General features: G+C 47.8%; 1 protein-coding gene across 1 annotated transcript in view; it reads right to left on the bottom strand.

Annotated features, from left to right (window-relative positions):
* Positions 1-3,856: 3,856 nt before the first annotated feature.
* Positions 3,857-18,257, bottom strand: part of UNK (unk zinc finger) — a 39,600-nt gene continuing 25,199 nt past the window's right edge. Inside the window, 11 exon segments of the mRNA XM_021002663.2 lie at positions 3,857-4,084; positions 6,122-6,379; positions 6,826-7,007; positions 8,614-8,802; positions 9,387-9,488; positions 10,259-10,433; positions 10,808-10,873; positions 12,487-12,687; positions 13,276-13,418; positions 14,097-14,181; positions 16,581-16,698. Coding sequence (XP_020858322.2) covers positions 3,923-4,084; positions 6,122-6,379; positions 6,826-7,007; positions 8,614-8,802; positions 9,387-9,488; positions 10,259-10,433; positions 10,808-10,873; positions 12,487-12,687; positions 13,276-13,418; positions 14,097-14,181; positions 16,581-16,698 — 1,681 coding nt within the window. The 3' untranslated portion in view covers positions 3,857-3,922.

The raw sequence follows: 18,257 nt of genomic DNA, 5'->3' as shown, positions 1-18,257 counted from the left end.
TCAGGGATTGGTCACTAAAGCCAGAAGTAACCCGCTCAGCAGACCTTAAAGGGAGTGACTTGACTCTGGGACTCTCTTCCTATTTGCCAACTAGGTCAGGACTCTTTAAGCCTCTTGGGGTTGGAGGAACATGTCCACCTCCCCTCCACCCCAACAATATGGCAGCTGAGAGCAGATTGTAGACAGCATTCCTGAACCTTGGCCTTGGGCTGCCTGTTCAGTTTCACTTCTTTCCTGAGTAGATGATTGAGCAGCAACATCAAATTGGACGTTCTCATCCTTGAAGACAACCACGTGAGTTTTGAGAGCTCTTTGGTCCTCGGCTGGAGAGAGATGCACTTTGGTAGAACAAATGTTCTAGGACTTTTCTGGAGAATGGTCATTATTTCAGTAGCCTAGCCCAGGGCCTAGCTTGCCAGAAGGCAGGGACCTACAGGTATTCATCTGGGCAATGTGGAGTTGTGAAGATGCAAGGCCATTTCAGCAGTTCCACAAATGCCTCATGTTTTGATGTTTTAACTATCAACCTCTGAGGAGAGTTTAACAGTTGGTTTAAGTTATTACTGATGCTTGTTTAAGCCTTTGTTAATGAGTACTTGTGAATCTCTTGTGTTAAATTTACCTTTTATGTGGAGAAATAGCTATCCCATACCTGCTTTACCCTGTACACCGAGTTGTTGCCTACTCTCCCCCGTTGTGAGGATATGAACCAAACCTAAGCTTTAAGTAATTTTCTGGATTGGGAGAATAAAGAACCAGAGAGTATAAGAAAGAGCCTGACCCTTTTCTTTAGAGGCCAGGTCCCCTCAGGACTAATGCATGGGTCCAGAGTTGAGAAATGGTCCCTAAACAGAGTGAAAGAACAAGTGGCCCCGTGGACCCAGCAGTTGTTCAGTTATTGTTTTTGTCACTGTAAGGTGGCAGGGATGGAGTGGGGAGAGAATCTGGGAGTTCGGGAAAGGGACATCTGGGGCATTTCTAGGATGGGAGAGTTGGGGTGGGTCTCAATTCAGGCTGCCCTTAAAGTCACAATGCCCTCACCACCTCCCAATTTGGGCTTTCCCCACTAACCCTTCTCTTTCCCTGTTGGAGACTGCAGGGTCAGGGACTCAGATTTTCCCAGGCTTAGGTTGTGCTACTCCCATACAGTCAGTCTGTGGGCAATGCTAGGCTGAGGCCTACTTTCTTGTACCAACTGCCTCTGATCTCTCCAAGGAGTAGCTTTCCTCTTGAGCTTCAGGTCTTGAGAGCAATACCTCCATGGTCTTCACCCACACACACACACTTTTTTTAGATTTTTCCCATACTCTCAGTCTTTCAGGGAAAAATTATTCTGCATCATCCTCTTCTACAAAGTCAACAGAGTCTATAAACAGCAGCCCTTAGATACAGAACCCTAAAAAAGGGCTGTCTCAGAGGCACCACCGAAGTGTGAGGGTAATTGTGCTCAGGAATAAATGTTCAGTGTTAAAAGGGCCCTGCCTCCTTTGGAACCACACTTGGAAAAGAGGTACCTGGGAGGGAGCCTCAGATGGCTGCCTTCTGGGGGCTTCTACATTGATTTATAGAGCTGGAGGCTGCACTCAGAACTCTTGATGGACCCAGGGTTGATGCTAATGGCTCTGCTCTTAGACCTGAACCTAGGAAGTTTAGGGAGAGCTCTTCCTATGACAAGGGGACAAAGGCCCACTGAGAGCCCTGGCAAGTCTGGGAAGGAAGGTCCTGATTGGCCCCTGCTCAGGCTTTATGGAGGTTGTACTGATGCCCAGCTAACTGTCCCACCCATCACCACTCCAGTGTGGTCTGAAGCCCCATGGAAGACCCCATTCCCAATGTCTGAATTCATTATAACTTCAATTTCATACTTTATTTCCAATGGCTGGGAGGGTTTTGGTTTTTTTTTTGTTTGTTTCGGTATCTTTTTAAAAAAGAGAAAAATTTCACCTATTTCATCAAAAGCCCTTTTCTTATTGAGCCCATGGGGGCTTGAAGGGGAAGAGTGGAGCTCTTAGCCTAGCATTCTTCCTCCACTCCCACCACATGGTACAGACACCCAGCTACTATGCCAGGGTCACCACCATCTTCAACCATCCCCATCCCCCCAAGCCCCAGTATCTCTCTGTACAAAAGAATTTTTAAAATGGAAGCTAAGACAATAATATACATTAGACCCAGACACGCACGCGCACACACACATGCACACACACATCCTCACTGAAAACAGTGACTGAAAAACAGCTGCACTTGGAAAGCACCTGGGAATGCATCTTCACCCCTTCCTGGCTGGGAAAGCAGAGCACTGTGGCTGTGTGCTCCTCTGCCCTTGGTCCTCAGCTCATGCCACAGAAGAGCAGTTCACCCTCCTCCAGTTTGAGGGTTTCCCCAAGTAGCTGCCTGAGGCCTGCGAGGAGGGTGGAGCATATGAAGGGGCAACAGAGGGCAAAGCCAGAGGGGCACAGAAAGATTAGTACCAGCCTGGGTAGCAATCTTAGGGACAAGTTTCCTGGGCCAGTCCCCAATCCACTCCATGCCACCAGAATGCAAAAAATACAGAGCTGGAGCCTGAACAAAGGCCTAGCCAGTTTGTTAATGCCCTGCCCACACCATATACACACAGGCCCACAAATTCACACAGAAGTGTGAGTGTAGGCTCTCACACATGCACTCCTATACCTGTGCCCACTGGACAATTGTCAATGTGGGTTTCTGGAGGGGGGCCTCTATTTTTGGGATGCCATGTTAGTACAGGGGTCCCCAAGTCCTGGTTACTACATTCCTGGTGGCCTGTACATGGATTAGAACTTGTGAGAATGGAGGGCCCTGGGCTGGGAGGGGCCCTGAGAAGGGTGCTAGTAAGGAGGGGAAGATTACAAAAGACAGCACCACTGACCCTAATTCTGCTACATTCTCCACCCCTAATCCTTCCATAGTACATAGGGAAGGAACCATTTAGAGCAGCAGGCTTTCTCTCCCCTGACACCCTCTTAATTTCTAACATTTAGTAAGAAGCAAAAGCTTTTTAATCTTCTGCCAGCACAAGGGAATAGTGAGAAACCTCTAAGTTCTGGGCAACCCACCCAGGGTTTGTAGGTGGGCTCTCCACTGCTCAGGGCCAGCCAGCTCTTCAGCTGATTAGAATGCAAATTTGCTTTTTAAAAAATACGATATACTTTCATGAAGTTTTCTCAGCCACCACCACCTCACCCCCCCCCCAACTCAGAATCTCCTCAGGATTCCAAGGGTTTTCTAATTTTAAAAGGTGATGGCACCAGGACTGGTATCTATGGTCCCTCAGGTTAGGGGCAGGGGGCCTTAAGACAGACCCACTTCTTCTGGGTCTCTGCTTCCCCAGGGGCCTACACCTCATCCCTCCAAGTAAAAGCCCCCCTGAATTTTCCCATCTGTTTTTTGTCCCAATAAAGATTTTTAAAAAGTTATTTCCTAAATTTAAAAAAGAGACATGAAGAGACTCTGCCACAAGGGATTGGGGGTGGGGTGGTGGGACAAACTTGTTTCTGAAGCAGGGAAGAGGGGGGTGGGCGAGGATCGCGCTGCAAAATATTTTTTAAAAGTGCTTGGTAACTCAGCTCTGTTTTAAGTGTGTGTCTATATCTACATACAGATATACACACAGACACCCTTCATACCTGTCCTCGCACACACACACAGATACACACACACACGTGTGTGTGTGTCTGTGTGTGCCTGTGTGTGTATGTACACACACACACGCATATATATATGTATATATATATATGTGTATATATATATATATATATGTGTATATATATATATGTATATATGTATATATATATATGTGTATATATATATATATATATATATAATATATATATATATATATATATATATATATATATATGTACTTTAAAAAGTTCTATGTGCTGTAATCTGGCCTGGGGGGTCATGACTGGAGGGGAGGGCGGGCACAGCTCGGGTGGCAGACGGGGCACTCGCTGTCCTCTGCACACAGCTCACACAGCACGGTGTGTTGGCACTGTAGCACCACCCGATGCTGCTCTTGACACTTGAGACACTTTGCAGGTGACTGCATCTGGAATACCACCTGAGGGCAAAGAAGAGCCAGTGTTCACAAAGGACCAAGGGAAAGGTGGCCTGCTCTTCATCATCTCCCCAAGGAGTACCTTTTCCAATATTAATAATGGGCTTTGATCACAGAGCACTTTAGGATTTACAAAGTGCTTTGTTAACATTGTTTCATTTTAGTCTTAAGACAATCCTTTGAGGGTCCTACAGGTGCCCATGGTCCCCTGGCTAATAAGTATTAGAGGCAAGATTCTTTTTTTTTTTTTGTGAGGCAGTTGGGGTTAAGTGACTTGCCCAGAGTCACACAGCTGGTAATTGTTATGTGTCTGAGGCTGGATTTGAACTCAGGTCCTCCTGAGTCCAGGGCCAGTGATCTATCCACTGCGCCACCTAGCTGCCTTCAAATTTTTATTTTTTTTTTCTTTAGGCAATTGGGGTTAAGTGACTTGCCCAGGGTCACACAGCTAGTAAGTGTCAAGAGTTTGATCTGAGGCCAGATTTGAACTCAGGTCCTCCTGACTTCAGGGCCAGTGCTCCACCCACTGTGCCACCTAGTTACCCTTAGAGGCAAGATTCAATCGCAGCACTGTCAACTCGAGGTCTAGCACTCTATCCGCTAAACCATAAGGAGGCTAGCCCTCCCTCCAAGAAAAAAAAATGAGGTTCAGGAGCCATAGCTTAGATTAGGATGGTCCTTTCCCAGAGAACAGTTTGTTCCAGATGAAGGCAAAAGTGTTTGTGCTTTCTTTTCCTCCGATGGAAGGCAAATTCCTAGAGGGCAGGGCTGCTTCCCTTTACATTCCCAGGTCTAGCACAGTGCTGAATACACACCAATGAATGCATGCAGAATGAATGAATGAATGAATGAGGAGGGAAGAAGCCCTCACCCCTGCTCACCACCCCCAGCATGCTGCCCAATACTCTGACTCTCATGGGGATTTTCAGAGGCACAGGCAAGATGGGTCTTCGAAGCCCTTGGTCTTGGCTTTGGGTGACTTGTCTTTGCCCCCCTCTTTTTACCAGGATGTCCCAAGAACGCTGAACTTCTCTGTGGTGAAGGATCCAGCTTAGTTACTCACATGGAGGAGGGCTGATTTGAGGTTGGCCAGGCCCTCCTGTGAGGACCCAGGCTGGGACAGGTGGAGAGCAAGCCTGAGCCCTAGGTTATTAGGTGCCTTAGGGATCCTGAGCCCCGGGGAGGACCCTGGGCAGCGCTGAGGTCAGGTAGGTATAAAAGCTCTTGGACACTGATAGGATCTGTTCTGTTTTCTGGGCATGGAATCCCAGGGATGAGGTGAGGGTGGGTTTTCTCCCAGAACTGGCTCTTCATTCTAAGTCTATAGGGGAAGAAACACAGACTTTTCTGGGGTGAAACAGGCTGGAATAAGGGGGGACAGAGGCAGCCAGCTATCATGAATCACACAGTTGTGAAAAGACACAGAATATATATCAGCTTTGACAATCCTAAAAGGGCTATCTAAATGCCAGCTATTAGTAGAAAGGTAGTGTGAATAAGCTCTAGACGTGGAATCAAGAGACACAGGTTCAAATCCTGGCTATGACATTTACAAGCTGTGTGACCTTAGGCATGGGATGACTTCTCTTTGCCTCAGTTTCCCCATCTGTAAAATGAGGATAATAATGCTTACACAGGGTTGCTGTGAGAAGAGCACTTTATAAATCTTAAAGTCTTATGTAAATATGAGTCATTTATTACTCTGTCCTGCTCTGCCCTTCCTTGACTGTACCCACAAATGATCACCAAAATTCTTCTGGACTTGATGCTCCACTCAGTGGTATAGTATTGCAAGCCCTTGGTAGCCTGCTGGGCAGACAGAGGCCATCTGACAAAGCAAGAGACACCCTGCCCAAGCCAGACAGGTGCACTACTCCCAGGCTGCCAGGCAGGGTTTCCAAGGCCCGTGGCTTCAGCCCGAGGGAGGTGTCAGCCATGAAAGTTCCTCTGAGGTCCCAAGGAAACCTTGCCACTATCTGCCCCTCCCCCATCCTCTGTCTCAGGCCACGCCTGACTCTCCGGCCCCAGGGGCTCCCTTACCTTTTCCACTCTCTCCAGGTTGGCCCTGAGCTGCTTCTGCAGGGAGTACAAGGTGGAGAGTGAGAGGGCCTCGAGGTCGGAGAACGAGCACAGGGTCTGGGGGTCCTGCCCAGAGTGCAATCGCTCCAGCTCTTCTTGAAGTTTCTTCACCTGCACCTCCAGGGCATCCCGCTGCTCCCGGGCCAGCTCACACTCCATGCCAGCAGCACTAGCCCGCTCACTGGCCTCCTCGGCCTCTTTCTTCCAAGCATCACAAGCCTGTGGGGTTCAGCACAGAGCCCGCCCTGTTGTGCATCGCCACAACCAAAATGGACAGCCTTCCCTCTCGCCTCTTCCCATTGCACACTTGGGTTGTCAATTATTTGGCTGGAGGCCGTACTTCCCATTTCCCACCCTTGTCTGATTAAGAGGAAGAAGTCGCTCATGCCGCCTATGGAAGCTACTCTGACAGAAACTCAACTCCCATCCAGCTGGCAACTCTGGGTGGCATATGAAAAGAGCCCTAGCCCCTGAGGGTACTCAAAAGTTTGTATAAAGAGGGCTTGGAGCCGTAATCAGACCTAGAAGGGGCTTTAGAGATGGAGTCCAAATCCTTGCACCATGAGAACAAGAAAGAGGTTCAATGTCCATGACCCGGAGACCCGTGGGACAGAAGTGGGGGGAGGTGGCCCTGGATCTCCTGGGCCTCTGCTGTATCCCCATACCTGTTTGGCCTGCTTCCATGACTCCTCCCACTGCTTGATGGTCCCATTGGCCTCATCCAGCTCTTGTCGGAGCCTGGCCAGCTCAGCAGCCCCTGGGCCCGACAGAAACGCTGGCGACGTGCCTGGGGAGAAGTTCCCAGAGGCAAAGTGCTCCCAGATACTGCTGTTCATTCCATTTAAACCTGCTTTAGGGTGAGAGGGTGTCTCGAGGGCAGCTCTCTCACACCAGCCTAACCGTGAGGGCTCTAGGGGCACTACTGAGCTTCCTGGTGTGAGGTCTAATCTGCAGGTCTAACCATCAGTCAAGAGCACTGACTGAACAACCCCTTCATGCAGTCTTATACTGCACCCTGGTTGGATTCAGATGGAAGAGACACACAGGCCCTGTCCTCAAGGGCCTCACAGACTTACAGGTGGTGCCCACTCCACTGTAACAGGAATTCCTACTCTTGGGAAGATTATCTAAATCTGCTACGGAAGCCAAGAACCCCCTGGCCTTCCAGGTACTTCCAGTAAAGGGGGCAGGGGGAGGACAGGATGATGGGATTCCTTGGACAGCTGGTTCTCAGATGGACGAGGGAAATATGATTCTCACTCTTTGGGAGTGCTCTGTCTGCTTAGGTAGCCACAATCCCCAGCCTCATGGAGCTTCCAGTTTCATGGGGCCACTAAAATCCCCCATGTAAGAGGTCAGTCCCTCCACATGGTACACAGAATGACTCCGCACTCCTGCAGGAGATATTGGACACCCACTACAGGGGCTGTTATTGAGCAGAAGGCATTTACTAGGATACAAGCTCCATGAGGGAAAGGACTGGATTTCGTTTTGTTTTGTTTTTATCTGTTTCCCCTTAAGGGAGAACTTAATAACTGTACTACTGCAAGACCAGTAAGTAATTTAGCACATTTTCAATATCACCAACCTTCCTCCCCAGCCCACTCTGTTCAAACCCTAAATTCTAGCAATTTCCCTCTAATGACACATCTGTGTGCTTGTCAGGTCTATATCTGACTGCAGATGAGCCAGTAGGCTCTGCTCAAGCACAGAGAACCCATGTAGGGAAAGGCCAAACCATCAGGATTATTCTGCAAATTCGTTCTCCATTTAGGGCCCTTCTTTTGTCCAGGTGGCTCCTAGGGCCTTGGGCACAGGCTGTCTTGGGTCATTAGTTATCCTTCTAAGTGTGTCTTTCCATCTGGACTCCAGCACCCTGAGGGCACACATTCTTTGTGTATCTCTAGTGCCTCTCTAGTGTTCGTCAATTTTGGGCTCTTCCTGGCTAACAGTGGCGTATGATGGTCTGTTAGCTGGTTGGGAATGACCCTGAATATTTCCCATTTTGAGTGGAAGGACAAGTAGGCATGCCCATCTGCATATAGATGTTTGGGCCAGAACTTAGTTCATGGATTTTAGTTTCATCAGTGTGGGTAGTCCTCCCACCAGTGAACCCCTCTATAATTTATTAGATAGTCTTCCAGAACTGCCATGAATGAAAAAAATTCATCAACCTGGCAATGAAACTTTCTACCCTTAGGTAGACTACTGCCCAGGTAAAAGACATGGTCTTTCAGTGAGCCAGAAAACAGTGCAAATAGCCTGCCTTCTCTCATTCTGTCCTCTTGCAGTGTTGATTATTCACCACAGGGCTTGTCTTAACCTAAAAACCTGCAGAGGACGGGACCCATGCTAGTATGACTTATTCTGTACAATACTAAGCAGAAAATGCTAGCGTTTATTATAGGCTTCCTGCAAGACGCATCTTAGAGCCGTTCCTTGGCCCCTCTTACCTAATGATCCATGTGATGCTGATGTCCCCAGGAAAGTGTTCTCTGACTGGCTCAGATGGCCCTGGGGCTGCTGGAGGAAGTGTGAAGAAAGGCTGACAGGAGGGGAGGGGGAGGCAGAATGAAAGGAAGCCGAGCTGCCTAGGGAGCCAGGGATGTTCACAGGGGCAGAGCTCTGTAACAAACTGCCACCTGTAAGAGAGGCCAAGGAAAGGGGAGGGAGGAGGGCAACAATGAGGAAAGGCAAGGAACCACCTCATCCCACCCTGGGCCTGCTCGAAGCTAGACAGCTTCTAGGAGGAGATACAATGCCCACCCACAGGAAGGTCTCAGTGTGTTAAGGCACTCCTTCTAGGCAGAGGGCCATGGAAGGAGAGCCTGAGAAAGAAGGGCCTATGGAGAGATGCTGTCCTCCCTCCCCCAGTTCTGAGAGGAAAGATCAGGGCCCAGCAAAATTCACTGAAAGATGAAATTAAGAGCTAGAAGGCAGCTTAAGGTGAGATGGGACAAACCTCCCTAGAGCAGGCTTGGACACATTCCTAAAAATGGGACATTCAGGAAGAATGCCAGACTCAGGTCACTGCTACTTTGTGCCTGATTGAGAGGGCACACGCTATGCATGTCCTCCTGGGCTCATGGGCATGTGCCCTAATGCCCTGTGGGGAGGTCTGGCCTACCCCAGAGCTCAGCCCTGCTCTTTGGTGGTCAGCACATGCTCAGTGGCCTGGTACCAGCACTCTCCTTGCCCCTTGTAAAGATGTTTATTCCCCAAGTACCAATCATGATGCCACCTGGGTGAGGCACTGTGCTGCTGTCGAATGACTTTTCCAGGGCAGCTACTCCAAACTCATTCAGGTCCAAGTCATCAAGGGCAGACTCTGTTGGACAGAGTGACTCAGATTGCATGTTGTCCTCCTGCCATCTTCTGGGGTCAGCCATCCTTGGCCCTGCTACCTCTGGTCCTGGGCGCTCCGAGCACCCACTGAGCTAGGATACTGGGGTTCCTTGCTGCCTGATCTGTACCCTCTTATCGTGTTTCCCTTTTAGCTCCTAGAGGGCCGAGCCAAGGAAATAAAAAGAGCTCAGCCTTGAGGGTCTCTTAGGAAAAGCTGCCTACACACTGGGGGTGACAGCTGTACTGCCTGCTACGTTGAATCACTTTGAGGAAAGTGCTATATAACTCTCAGAAGCACTACAGAAATGTGAAATATCAATGTCAATAATAGTTTTTTTGGAGGCAGCCTGTGATAAAGGGAGGAAAGCCAGCCTTGAGGTCATGAAGGCCCGGACTCAAGTGCTCCCTCTGGCCCTACCTGGAACATGACAATGGGCAAGTCACTTAATATCTCAAGGCCATAAATTACAGATGAGTTGTCGATCTCTATCACAGGTGAGAGTTTCCATACTAGGAGGTTCCCACAGTGATGAAATCCCAGATCTGGACTACTACCAATAATAAAGATGATAATAATGCTAGAGGACAGGTAGCATGTTTGTCTGTGCCAATGCCACGGCCAGGTCTCTGTCTTGGTCCAGGGTAGGGAGTTAAGAACTAAGCTGTGCACGCATCTCTTCTCAGAAGCCTAGATGTCATCTAATCCGGCCCCCACCTCCACCCGAGCCATGGTCCTAGAAAAGAAGCCATTACCTATGACCGATTCCACTGTGTCACTAGTAGGGTAGAAGGGCAGGGCGTTTGCATTCATGCCAGGGACACCGCTGGGGCCTGCAGGACTGGGGGGTGTGGCTGCCAAGCTGGAAGTGATACTAGAAGAGATGCTGGAGGTCAGGGGGCTGCCCACCGGGAGGATGCCCAGTATGTCCTGCAAGGAGAGAGCAAGGGATTGAAGACAAGTCTGAAGGTGGAAGGTGCACACCGCTGTACAATCAGGAGCTAAAGGAAAGGGAATCCCATTGCCCTCCAAGGCCTTAGATAGGCTCCTGCCTCCTCAAGATTTACTGAGCATCCGTTTGGAGGCTGCTAATTCCTTGGCCCCTTAGATAATCCCAGTCGCCAATGGGGCAAGAACAAAATGAGGGTGAGGGGTATGACCTCTCCTTTCCATTCTTCCATCTAACCTTGGGTTTTTGGGTCACACAACATAACCTACACCTGTCCTTGACCCAGCTTCCTCATTTTTCATTCCCTATCGTCCATCTGTTGGGAAGTACGCTTGGGCCGGAAGGCAAGTGTTACCTGTTTGGGCTGTATCAGAGGCTGCTCCTGGCTCCTAGGTTCCAGAGAATGGGGCTTTATTTTGGCCTATTAGAAGGAGAAAAGCAATGGCAAAGACAATGAGCCCAGTCAACAGACAAGCGTTCATCCCCTGAACCCTGACACACACACAGAACCCTTTCTAATCTCTACTGACCTACCATTTATTAGCTGAGTGATCATGGGAAAACCACTTACCTCTAGGTGTCTCAGGTCCCCTGAGTCTAAAATGAGGATAATACAACGAAAGTGGACACAGGAAGGAGTAACTGAAATTATGTTGTCTAAATGTGGTCTTTGTTTGTTTGTTCTGCTGATAATAAATGTAAATTTGATGGATTTTTCTAGTGTTCAAAGATTAAATGATAATAATATCTGCCCTACTGAACTCACAGGTTTTGAGAATCAAATGAGATCATGGCTATGAAAGTGTTTTATGAACAATATAAATGTTCCAAATGGCCAAAAATTAGGGACTGTAACATTAGCATTTCCCTCTCCTCTCAGGTTTTAGTCATCTTTGAAAGAGGGAATAAGATAGGATTCTCTCTAAGCTCAGACAGCTGTTTAGCTGTTATTCAGGCCCAGGTTTTGTAACTCTCTAATGTACTTATCTATCTAATGCACTATCATAGATTATTAAGAAAAATGGACTTCATGAGGGCAGGGACTTTGTATTACCTAAACTCATCTACTCCTGACTAACAAAGAAGTCATTTAATAAGGGTATAGCCAGGGTATACCCTTATAATATATATTACACAGAGGGTATATACCCAGAAGGAGCCTGATCAAGGCTGACCTGCTAATAAGGTTAAAGGGTAAGGTCTCTGTTCCAGCACTGAAGCTGCCATATTAGTTCGGTTCCATCAGTTCCAGTAGCTTCCTAGCAGGCCTTCTTGCTTTTCGGTCTCTTACTAACAGCGCCAGATTCATATTCTTGGCTCATAGGTTTTAATTGTGTCGTGTTACTTCTCAAAAACCCTCAATTGCTCCTCATTGCCTATCAAATAAACACCAAATGCCATATCCTGACATTGAAGGCCCTTCAAAATCTGGTTCCAATCTATCTTACCAGCCTAAGCTGACACTACTGCCTTTCAAACAATCTAGACTCCTCCTCCTAGATCCCCAATTTCCCAAACTTTCCCGTCTCTATGCTTGGCTTTTTTTGCTCATTATTTTTCCTATATTTGGAAGACACCCTACCCCTCCTCTCCCTAATCCCTCCATCCACCCCCAAATATATATGCCTGCTCACATCCTACCCATTCTTCAAGACCCAACTCAAGTGCCAATTCCTCCTTGCAACTTCTCCTACCTCCTCCAACTGGAACTGCTTTCCCCCTCATCTGATCTCATACATGCCTGATTCTATTTTTCAGTTTATCTATGTGCCTCTTATCTTCCCCTATGAGACCCTGAACTCCTTGAGGGAAGAGATCCTACCTTATCCACATATTTGTGCTTGTGCGCAGCATAGGACACAGTATACACAAGGGCTTAAATGGTTATGGAATATATGCTGGTTAGACAAATCTGGAGAATACACACTCAGTTTTAACCAACAGCACAGGTTCCCAGCCATTTTCCTCTGCACAAGAGACAGCAATTCTCTCAGCAATTATCAGGCATGGTCCTTCTGTCCCAGCAGTCCTTACCTGGCATTTGAAGCTCTTTAGATATTCAGCTCCAACTTGGTCCTCCCTCTCAAAGCCGGGGGCCTTCTTGTAGCTACTGGGTGCTGGGCTCGCCTCCCCAGGGAAGCTGATACCTTCTAGGTTCTGTGGCTTTCGGATAGTGCCCGGGGGAGAGCCACAGAGGTTAGATGGGCTACCCAGACTGCTGTTCCTACAAAGTATCTATAGGAAAAAGAGGAGAAGGGTAAGGGAACAGGTCATATGGACATGACCATAAGTCTAGAGCGAGGGGTCCCTGCTTAGCTGAAGGGAGCCATATGGGTCTTCTAGGCCGGAAGGGTGGGTTCTTCCTTTGCTCAGAGCTCTTGCCCACTGGCTGGGTACAGCCTGCCCCCTCTCCAGGTTTCCGCATCACAGACCTTCCATCTATCTAGGATGGCCATTTCCTCTTCCTGCCCTGATCCTGAAGGTTCCAACTCTGTTTACTAAGGGGTGAGTGGGAGGGGAGGCTATTGGTGAAGATTGGTTGGCTTTACCAGAAAGGCTGCATGTCAAGATTCAGGTACAATGGAATGAGCTGTCTCATCAAAACAAAAACACAATGATTTGGGGTTAGGGGGGACTGCTGATATCATCTGTTTAAGTGTGTATCAAAGCCTTCTCCATCTCCTCCTCCCTCCCCTGAGGTCCCTTTAGGGAAGGTAAAATTCTAGTTCCATTTTTCAAGTGCTACTGGGTACTAGTATCCCTTCTAATCTCCCTGATCCCATTCCCCCCACTCTTCAGTCTGTTCAAGGCCACAGCACATACATTACTAAGGTCTGGGGCATGAGGGCTGGAGGGGCTCACAGGCACCGAGTCCCCTGCTGCTGATGGCATGTACATCACAGTGCCAGCCTGTGTGGGACTGGGCACAGCTGAAGAAGACTGAAAATCATCGCCAAGCGGGGGCTCTGCAAGAGATGTGAGAGACAGAGGTATTACCCAGACCTCCCTACCCACCCAGAGGCTCTCCACAGTAGGATGGGATCTCCCCAAGGATGACAGAATCTCCAATCCAGCCCTCGATTCATCTATTTCAATATGTGACCAGGAGGCTACATTTTTACCCATTCCTAACACCTACACCTGGAGGGGTCTCTATGTCATGAAATTTTCCCTCCCTCATTTATAGAGGTATCCTGTGCCATGCTCTTGGCTCCAACGGGGAAGGCAGCCTGGATGCTGGGAGAAGCCTCCAATTGCTTAAACTTCTCCAGTGGCGGTGGAAGCAGCAGCCTAAGCCCCAGGATGCACTGCTCAGTGGCTTTGCATTGTCAGGATATGAAACCTTCTTTGGGGAGAGAAGATACCACCCTAACCACCACTGGCTAACAGGTCAGGGAAGACATGGTTCTGGTTCTTTGTCCTGCTGGGTTTACATGACTGCAATCCAGCTTGGGTTAGCTAAGACTGAGCCTGGAAAAGCCCAGGAGATCTCAACGGCCCTAAGCCAAGCCAAACCAAACCAGGGTGTATGCAGCACATGAGGTGCTGCTGGGACCATTCTCCCCAGCTGCAGTGTTCGCAGTTAAAGGGGATGGGAATAGGGAGAGAGGGGCAAGTCTCAAGAAACAATTGGCATAGCATACGTTCAACATGGGCAAAGGCGCAGAAAGGACCTCGGGGACAGCTGCCCGATTGCTGCATGTCGTTACACTTGGTGGACTTGTAGATCTAGAGAAGGCAAAATGGAAGCAGGGTTAGGGCTCTGGAGTGAGGGAGGGAGAGAAGGAGGGAGGGAGAGGGGAGAGGAGAGAGGGAGAGAGGGAGAGAGGGAGAGAGGGGGAGAAGGCAAAGGTTGGGCAGGGGCAGGATAAAGGAGATGGGCTTCACATTCTGCCCACTGGTCTCCCAGAGAAAGGAATCAGGCCAGGAGTCATCCCTCTGTGCAAGCCTTGCCTGACGAAGCTTGGGCATCACTATGTTTCTCTATTCCTATCCTTATCCTCCCAATCTCTTCTGCGCCTCCTAAAGGCCTCTTCTATCACGTCTACTCCACTTCTTACAAACACAGCTTAGGAACCATGCCTGGGGTGTGGGAGTGGGTCCCCTCAGTAAGCGTCGGTCCAAAAGACTGATTCCTTGCCTCCTCTTCTGGATACATCGACAGAGTAGCTGCTAACTTGACTATTCTCAAAGTCTGGCCCTGGCTCAGTCATTCTGATGGAACAACCCCTCTAAGGTGGGGAGCAGAATCGTCAAATTTCATAGTTAGAAAGGACCTCAGAGGTAATGGAGCCCAACCAGGACCTGCAGCACTCATGACGAGGGGTCATGGAGCCCATGGAGCTTTTGTCACAGGAACCTCTCCAGCCCAGAGAGCAGGCCACTGCGCTTTTACAGACAGCTCTGATTACTAGGATGCTCCCTTATATCAGGTCTCAGTCTGTCCCACGGAAACTTCCATCTAGCGTTCTTAGTTCTGCCCTCTGGATACAAGTAAAATAAATATTTTCCCTATCCCTCTAAATATCTGAAGGTAGTTTACCATGCTCCCCTCCTTCCTTCTCCATGCTAAATGTAGCCCCCCCACACACCCCCACCCCATTCCTTTAATCACATTACAAGATTCCCAGATCCCATAATGGTGGTTTCTAAATCTCTTCAACAACATGATCGCTTTCTCTAGACAACTTACTCGTCAATGTCCTTCCTAAAACATGGCACCCAAGACTGAAAACAACATCCCATTTTCCCTCGTTTTGGATCTCTTTGGGATACAGATCTAGTAGCGGTATTGCTAGATCAAAGGGTATGCATGGTTTTATAGCCCTTAAAGCACAATTCCAAATTGTTCTCCAGAATGCCTGGTGATCAGCTCACAACTCCACCAACAATGCATTAGTGTCCCAGTTTTCTCACACCCCCTCCAACATTTCTCATTTTTCTTATCTGTCATTAGCCAATATGACAGGTATGAGGTGGTACTTCAGAGTGAAAACAACATTCCAGATATGTCAGACTATAGGAACCATAACTCTGAGCTGGACACGACTCTTTCATACACGAAGCCTAACACTGCAATCACTTTTCTGGCTACCATGATGGTGCTCACACAAAGCTTGTGACATAGTGAATCCTGAAGGCCTTTTTCACATGAACCCTGAAGGCCTGTCTGGCCAGGCCTTCCCCAAATCTGAGCTCCAGTTAGGGCTTTACATTTATCCCTATTAAATTGCATCTAATCAAATTTAACCCATGATTTCAGCAAGTCAAATTCTTCTTAAAAATCCCAATTCTGTCACCCAAAGCATTAACTACTATCCTTTCTCAGCTTTTCTGAAAGGCAAACTTCATATCTAGGTCTTTGGTGAGACCTCCTGTAAGAATATTGAATAGAATGGAGCCCAGGAAGGAGCACTGTGACCTTCCATAGCTCTTCCTAGGAAGATATCCATCCCATCCATTCAACACAGATTGTTGGGGCCTGGAGCTCAACGAATTCAGTATCCACCTTAGTGGAAACCATCTAGCCCACTTCTATACATCTCATACAGAAGGAGAACCACTTTGTTCACACAAGTCAAGTGAATGGTTGAAATGAATTTAGCCAGTCATTTGATCAGTACAGATAGTCCTTCTGGATAATTCAAGCCTGAGATAAAATCACATAAACTTCTCTCCAGTCTTTAACCCTAATAATGTACTTCCATCCAAATACCCTTCCCTTTGAGATGTGTAATCTTTCACTGCCTAACTTATGATGGTTCATAATTTATATTTCACTCTCTAAAGGTCCTTTAGTTACCTACCTAATTGGGTCAGTGTGTCAGTCTTAGAATATAAGTTCCTTGAGGGCAGGAGCAGGATTTGTCTTTTTGTATGGTATCCAGCACCACTAAAAGCTCAATAAAGGTTTTGGATACTATAATGATGATGATGAAAACCAGGAGTTTGGTGCCTTTAACTTTGGGAGAAAATTATAGCCCAGGAGAGACATTTTATGATATCCAAAACCAGCACATTCCTCCCTGCCAAAGTATCCTGACCTTGAGATCGCACAGAACCCTCCCTAAAACCAGCGAGGAAGGTCTTAGGAGGGAGAAAGGGAGGGAGATATGCTGCCCTCGTACCTCCGGGTGGAACTGTTGCTCCGTTCGAGTATGACAGTACTGGCAGGCATCTCCATTTTCACATTTGCCAGGGTCACCCCATTCATCCCCGTGTTTCACACTTGGGCAAGGGGAGGACCTGGACCAACGAGAAGGAGACAGAGGGGACAATGAGCCTCTCTTTGGGGTGGGTGGGTGTGTGTGTGTCTGTGTGTGTGTGTCTGCGTGTGTGTGTCTGCGTGTGTATGCACATGAGCACGTGCACATGTGCTCACGTAAGCAGTGGTAACAGGAAAGAGTGTGATGCTTAGGAAACTTACCCACAATTTGGCCCCCTTTGCCCTACCTTTAAAAGGAGTCATGCAAAGGAACAGTGGCCCACAGGTCCACAGAAAATAACTGTGTGAGGGTGAGAACTACCTTTTTGCTCTTATTGTTGGTGGAAAATGTCTATTATTCTTATCACATGCTTAAGAAATTTCATATATTGAAAAAATTATAAAAGGCTTTTTGGAAAACCACTTTCCTGGGAAGCTAGTGAGCAAGTTAGCAGAGAAAAGCTGGGGAAAGAAGTAGTTAGTTACCTAAGTGGGGAAAAGATGGGTCCAACAATGGGGTTCAGAGTGTGGGAGTGTCCTCAGTTGTACAAAGGATTGAGGAATTAGAGGAACTGGAGGGAGATGGGTGACCCAGAGGGCTGAAGCATTGAAACAAGTCATATGAATAGGTTTCAGGAATGACAGTGCCACCCAAGGAAGCCATTCTGCTAGGAGAGGAGCTAGGGCAAGATGCTGAGCTTCAGGCCAGATTATTACAGCTGGCCAGTGAATAAATATCTTTGGAATGAACTGGCCCAGACAGAGGGAAATGGGCTAGACGTGAGATAGGACTTCCAGGACAGTGACTTCATGTTCAGTGCAAGTTGGCCTGAAGTTCAGAGACTGAATCTCAGGGGCCAAATAGAGAATTATCTTCCTCAATCTGGGTTCCTCAGTTCTGGAGGATGGGAGGAATAGGAACAGGAACAGTTCTGTTAACTGTGCCAGCCAAGACAGTCTGTGGCCACACTATATTTACTGTGTTAACCAGTCACATTTGCTGTATTATTCAGTTCCTTTAAAAAAAAAAAACCCCAACCTTGGCTTGGTTAAACCAAAAGGAAAAGAGATTCTGTCCACACTTAGGTCAGGATAACTATGAGGAAATCTGAAAGAAGGGAGGCTAGAGTTGATATAAAGGTAAAAATTCCAGACAAAGGAGACCAGAAAAAGTTGCTACAACTGATTCCTTCCCATCTGGGGTTTTCCCTTATACTGGGCTTAAAAATCAGACAATAAGAAAATAAGCTTTTGAAAATAAAAAAATAGAACCATTCATTTTGGGTGTTCATGGTAACAATAACACTAAGAAAGGCAGTATTAAATGCAAAGAGATAGGAAATATTCTCTAGGCTGATTGCACCCTGGGCCTAGGAAAGCAGAGCAGCTTAGAAGAGACAGTAAAGGAGGATGATGGAGGTCCTGGGGCTTAGCAGTTCCCACATAGTACAGATAGAGATGATCCTTCCACTTCTTTCTCCTGCAGTTGGGCCACTTCCCTCAGGGTAGTCTGTGTTCTACAGAAAAGACCCCCTACCCTACCACCACTCTACCCAGTAACATCCTGCCTTCTGTATCCCAACCCCAACCTTGACCTCAC

Source organism: Phascolarctos cinereus, unplaced genomic scaffold (genome assembly GCF_003287225.1).
Source record: "Phascolarctos cinereus isolate Bilbo 61053 unplaced genomic scaffold, phaCin_HiC Scaffold_5;HRSCAF=322, whole genome shotgun sequence".
Lineage (NCBI taxonomy): Eukaryota > Metazoa > Chordata > Mammalia > Diprotodontia > Phascolarctidae > Phascolarctos > Phascolarctos cinereus.
The sequence above is the reverse complement of the archived record's forward strand: the minus strand, read 5'-3'. Positions and strand labels throughout refer to the sequence as shown.